Here is a 6,000-nt window from a genome sequence, read left to right as displayed (position 1 = left end):
ACTGGTTTGGATGCTTCTTAACAATGGGAAGGCCATATCTCGGGCTTGTGAATGCACAGGGTAAGTTTAAAAGTTGTACTTGGCAAAAAAAAATTTCTTCAAGTAACTAACAAATAAACAGACAAACAAATGGACCCAAACACAATACCTTCTCCTTTGGCGAGGGCAATTATACGAGATTTTTGCATATACGTATTGCTTAAAGGAGAAGTGTGTGTGTGTGACTGCTGTCGCTTGCTTGTATTAACAGGAAATGGTAGGAACTAGACAACTCTAATCCTCGGATTTTCTATATTTTCATGAGTCCGATAAGCCTGGTGTTGGCTTAGCGGTTCGGGTGGTGGCTTGGGATCCTAGGGTCCTGAGTTTGAGCCCCGTTGGCCACTGAATTAACACCACGAGGTTGACAGCCTGTTATCCTTCCGATGTCGGCGAAATGAGCCCCAGTATACTGGTAATAGGGGCACTGCATCAGCGGCATAGCTGATGCATAGCCTCCCCCTAACCAATGATGCAACCAGCAGCCAAAAAGGCAGCACACAATGGGATGAGTCCAATTTCCATCCAGGAACACAACATTTATGGTTTACCATTTTGAAATTGTCACACCTTCGTTTAAATGCTGAAAATTACGTTAAAAAGTTTACTTAACTTTCAGATTTTTCCATAACAATGGCAGTCACTGAAAATGCACACACAACACATGTGTGAAAGGTATTGTTTGCGTTAATATGGCATTTTGAAAGTCCCGTATTCTCACAACTAAAAAGGGATGTCCCACAACTTTTGGTTAGACACTGTATTTTTTCATGTTCTTTTCTAAAATCCTTCTGCATCTACCTTGAGCCAAGCAATGGATGCACTATGAGGCATATTTCATATACCTGAGCATTGAATTAGGATATAAGTATCCATCTGTGAAAAAGCCCCCTGCTGTTCATTCACCACCAAGGCTTCGCTCCAATTTCTCATAATGGCTGCTCACTCATGTAGACTTCCATATCTGCAAACAATTAAAGCAATTAGGTGGTATTTTCAATCTTACAAGTGATCTGATATACTGGGCTAATTCATTATCAATATAATAAAGCAGGTAAAAGGACGAAGTTTTAATGAGCCACTAAATATATCGAGGCCACTTGCTTACAGAATGCATTTTCATCCCAACCAAGATCTTCCATTTCTCAAAGTGTGATGAAAACGAACCCCGGCTCACGGCATCGGAACGACTTCGTTTTAGACTTCAATAAATGCTGCAGTCATGTAGAGAAACTTACAGAGTTTATTGTTTCACACACTGTGGGCACCAGCAAAATGATAGCAGAAGCATTACAATACCATGCAGTAACGCACAGATCCTTGGGCAGTGAACAGAAACATGAACGGTTTATTACCCTTCCATTTTGGGTGGCTTTTCAAATCCCCTTTCTCCTCCCAATCATCCACTTTCACATCCCATTGCAAATCTGCTTTAACGTGTCACATCGCCACCAGTGTAAACCACTGTAACACATACAAAATTAAGGTGGAGTGGGCCAAGATGTTACGCCATTTAAATATTCGGTTATGAAACTACCGTGCTCGAATATGAAGCAAAATTCACCCGTGGAAAAGCGGCGCATTGGGTGATTGGGGATGTGTGCCAGGCAGTCACTGAAGGCTTCTTTGTCATCAAAACTGCACTTAACCATCCATGCTTCCTCGCTCCATGTCTTTTCAGATGAGGCGAGCTCTTCATCATTATCAAAGCAATCAGAGATGGAATTAGTAACTGGGTCTTGCTGTTGCCTTTGTGGGTGTCCTCTGTTATTTCCCTGCCCTGTGGGCCAGTAAAATGAAATGTCCTACATGAGCCGTTTATTAATTTTGCCAGCGAAACGGAGATTCTTGAAAGAAAAGAAAAAGAAGAGGCAGACAGCAGTTTATGATTGAGAATGAGAACAGGGCTCTTCTGGGTCATTAATGCCCCTCTAACATCCCTTAGTGACACAGAACACGAAAGAACATGCAGTGCAGCATGAAGACCACCAAGTAAATAACATAACTCAAAGCCGACAGCACCATGGGATTTATCTGCGACACAGATGTACATCATCGGGGGAATCTTGACAACCTACCTCATTAACCCTACGGTGAGATTATAGAGGCAGATAGGCTATCCAGACACCGAGCAACGAAGCAGGTAAATTGGAATTCTTGGAGGCTCAAGGCATACATCACAAATGTGAGGAAGCGATGACAAGCTGGATCCAACCCCTGGGCTTGTCAGTGGAGTATAACTATGACAGTCGTGGTTCTTTGTTGTCGTTGGAACCACGTCAGCTCGATTTATTTACATGTGAGCGCTCACTCTCATCAAACTGGAAGTTAAAAACAACAATGATCAGCAAACCATACTTTGGCCATCAATCATGAAATCAGTCGACTAATTCTGCAATTTGATCTCTTGTGTCGAGTCCAATATTGAGCTTGCAAAGAGCATTTGCCAAATTGAATTATAATGTCTAACAGGAGTGTGCTGGAGGACATTTTGGGTTTGCTATCAAAGAAATAATTTCTGAACTGCAGCTTTCCCCTGGCACTTTGTTTTACCAAAAATTATTTGATGATGTGGAGATTATTTATTATGGAGTTTCTTTCGTCTCTCCCCAAACCCCAACTATTTCAGTGTGCGCTCTCAAATTTCAAGCATAGTAGCACATGCATGTCCTAGGTAATTTTGATTTCTGTTTGAAGGATATCTGAAGCATATAATCCCAAAGTGTCGGATTCTATCCTATAAACCTGTCTTCCCTGCCTTACTGGTTAACTCTCCATGAGGTCTCCCAGTGGATTTGACTGCAGTTAAGCCATTATGTTTGTTACAACTAAGAGGGCAAAGCAAATGGTTTTGAATCTGCCATACCTAAAGTGCATTTCAAAAAGAGTAGACCACTATGTTCCAGAACCATCATCAAATTTGAAATTCTTTCCCTAATCTACAGCATCCTGTGACAGTGTGGCAACCTGTTAAGGGTTGGTTCTTGGCCATGGAAATGTTCACCACCTCTCGTGGTCCCACTAGAAATGGAAGTGCAGTCATGGATGGATGGATAACTAAAGTATAACTATAAAAATGAAACTTTATGAAAATGCAGGTATATAATCACATATAAAATTCCAACAATGGCAATTTAGTTTTGACGTTATAAGTTTACATTCTTGACTGTGAAACACTTTCTGATATCTAGAGATGTAGAATCCACAGTATCACAATCAGAAACGATGTCCATGGATATTTCACTGATTTCAGCATTTCTGGATGTAGAGCTAAAAGACAACTCTAATGGTTTCGAAAACAACTCGTGCACCAGTCTGGAGAAAATATGGAGGACTTGTTTACTTGTCGTGTAACTGATAATAAATTGGTCCGTTACTAACTCGTAGACCTTTATGGCTTGACCTTTGAAACTCATGGTGCCACTCACACCCTGCTGACATAATCTTGGATTGATTTTGTGTGCATATTCATGACAGACAATTGAATATGGAGGAAGAAGCAGTGGATCATACTGTATAGATCTTCCTTGGCTAAATACTGGATGTGACTGAGATCTTGTGATATGCACTTCATTCGCCTCATCTTGTAATATGTGTTTATCAAGCAGAGTGTTCTCAAGGACAAGTATTTCAAATCTGATGAAGTGCAATAAAACCTGACTTTTAAAAAGTTCTTTAGCAATGCTGGACAACATTGAATAAAATGGTGGAGAATATGTCGATACAATTTATAGTTAGAGCTGACTGATATCACTGAAAATGTTAGGTCAAGTTATTTTTGCATCTTCCTCTTGGTTTATACTCTGGTTATTACAGGTTGATATCTGATACGTCATAATAATTATCTTTAATACTATACTATAGGAGTGGAGACAGTGGGGGGGGGGGGGCGGGGTATAATTTTAGTCTGAGATAAATTATAAAGCATAGTAGCATAATTATCACTATTATAGAGCAATTTAGGATTTCAAGGCAGTTGCAATTGCATGAAGATTATTTGCAAAGACAATTAATACTTGAGGAAAATTGTCCCAAGGGTGGAAGGAGGAGGAAGAGGAGGCTGAAATAGCAATGGGGAGAGCAGATTATTTTAAAAGACTTGACTTCGACGTTTTTTGAATGTCTTTGGACGAATTTTCTTATTTACGTCACAGACAATGATATTTATAGTTATGAATAGCAACACAACAATGATCAACCAAGGTGCAAGATGCTTTGCCCTCGACCTTAATTATCCGTGCACCGAGACCTCACCCAAAGGAAATATTAAATGCCATCACAATACTATAACTACAGCTAGTTTGCCAACACCGTGAACATACTCAACAGGCAAACTTTAACTATGCAAGACCTTCACTTCTCTTCAAACACTTCTCTGCATCATGGGCAATTTAAAGCCAAAACATCAGGTAGCACATTTCAGCAGAGTCGAAAACACCATCTGTACATGAGAATCATTGTTGCAATGAAACTCATTCCACAATATTCACTTTATCTGCGGGACAAAACTTTGTCAATCATACGGTGTTGGCCCTCCATCAACAATAATCATATCATTTTGGACCCATACACCATATTCCACTCAACAATTCTGGATCATTTTCTGGGACGTGTGCTGGTCTGATGTATTTCCTAGCAGTGAAACAAGAACAAAATATTTTAATAAGCTGGACAGTTGGTTATCATGGACCTATAAGGACCCTATGCGTAGCTGCCTTGAACCAGCCTTTTCCATGGTTACCAACCGTAACCATCATCACCTTCATCTTCGTCATCGGCATCTTCAGGCTCTGCCTCTTCAACTTTTGACCCTACAACTTGTGCTTGTGCTGTCCCCTTGGCGATGTCATCGTCATCTGTCCAATCATCTGCATCACCACTTCCTTCATTTCCTGAGCCCTCAGCTTCATCCCAGCCTACAGATACAGATTTGTGGTGGGAAGGAAGAGGGTGGGGGTGAGGAGAGAGGTAGTCGTGGGTGAAAGCAGATGGATACCATCAAACATAAACAAACAAGAGAATGGCCAGAATTATGAACAAGAACAGCCATCTGCTTTTCTTGACATGCTAAGATGGCCATATGTTGAGACAACTTGGAACGTGCATTACTGATACATCAAGCTTGGCAACAATCAAACAGTGAATTTGAATGTGGTCTTGTTGAGGACAACTTTGTGTGTACCTGCAGAAGGATAAACAATTCAGCTCTATAAAAAAGTTCTGAAATTCAAAATTAAATGTGGTTATTGGAGCCATACCACAGTCTGCTTGGCCATACACCCGACTCCCCGGTTGCTCCTTCCCATTGGGGTCTACACACCAACACTGGTCTGTTCCTTGGTGGCATTGCTGGGCCTGATAGAATCCGTCTGCATCACAGCTTGGTACATATCCTGAAAGCAAATCGCATGTTATACACCCCAACAACAAGTAGATTTGATTACCAAACTTGACATTGAATCTTTTAAGGTCAGTGTCTGTTCAATGGATGTCCAATCACAGTTTCCCTCCATTGTCCTCATCTAGGGATCTCCTCTTCTGCAGCCATCACTTCTGTAGTACTCATGATAGCTTGTGTTTTCAAAATAAAACCTCACAGTTATGGGACCCACAATGTATATGGGGTTTCATCTGTAATAAGAGCACAATAAGAAAAGAAAATTCCTTTGAAAGTAATTTGTGGCACTGCCTCCATTGTGTCGCTGCTTCATTAATTTCTTATATGAGTCTGAAGCCATGCTTTAAAAATGCATTGCAACTGTAGAAATGCAATTTCTTCAACCACTGAACAAGCCTTATTTCAAATAAATTTGGGATTTAAATGCCAATCCCGTTCTATTTCTTCATGACAGATGAAAAGCCCGTAAAACAATCTGCCTGCAGTGTGATGAATGGCTGTTTTGGCAGTTAGGAATCGGTATGTGGTTATACAGCAATGAAATAATAGGTCCCAAGTGGACA

At 40.6% G+C, this 6,000-nt stretch overlaps 1 protein-coding gene across 3 annotated transcripts in view; it reads right to left on the bottom strand.

Annotated features, from left to right (window-relative positions):
* The window catches only part of SPOCK3 (SPARC (osteonectin), cwcv and kazal like domains proteoglycan 3), a 570,187-nt gene that overhangs the window by 1,634 nt on the left and 562,553 nt on the right, over positions 1-6,000 (bottom strand). For all 3 annotated transcript variants that reach the window (XM_085882734.1, XM_085882736.1, XM_085882735.1), the window contains exons 10-12: positions 5,298-5,432; positions 4,800-4,955; positions 1-1,003 (exon numbers count right to left, since the gene is read on the bottom strand). The exon at positions 1-1,003 is cut by the window's left edge and continues 1,634 nt beyond it. In XM_085882734.1, coding sequence (XP_085738860.1) covers positions 969-1,003; positions 4,800-4,955; positions 5,298-5,432 — 326 coding nt within the window. In that variant the 3' untranslated portion in view covers positions 1-968. The remainder of the gene's footprint in view (positions 1,004-4,799; positions 4,956-5,297; positions 5,433-6,000) is intronic.

The sequence above is a fragment of the Eptatretus burgeri genome, chromosome 5, assembly GCF_056783735.1.
Source record: "Eptatretus burgeri isolate ZD-2024b chromosome 5, Ebu_testis_v1, whole genome shotgun sequence".
Lineage (NCBI taxonomy): Eukaryota > Metazoa > Chordata > Myxini > Myxiniformes > Myxinidae > Eptatretus > Eptatretus burgeri.
This window is presented reverse-complemented; position numbering and strand designations above follow the sequence as displayed.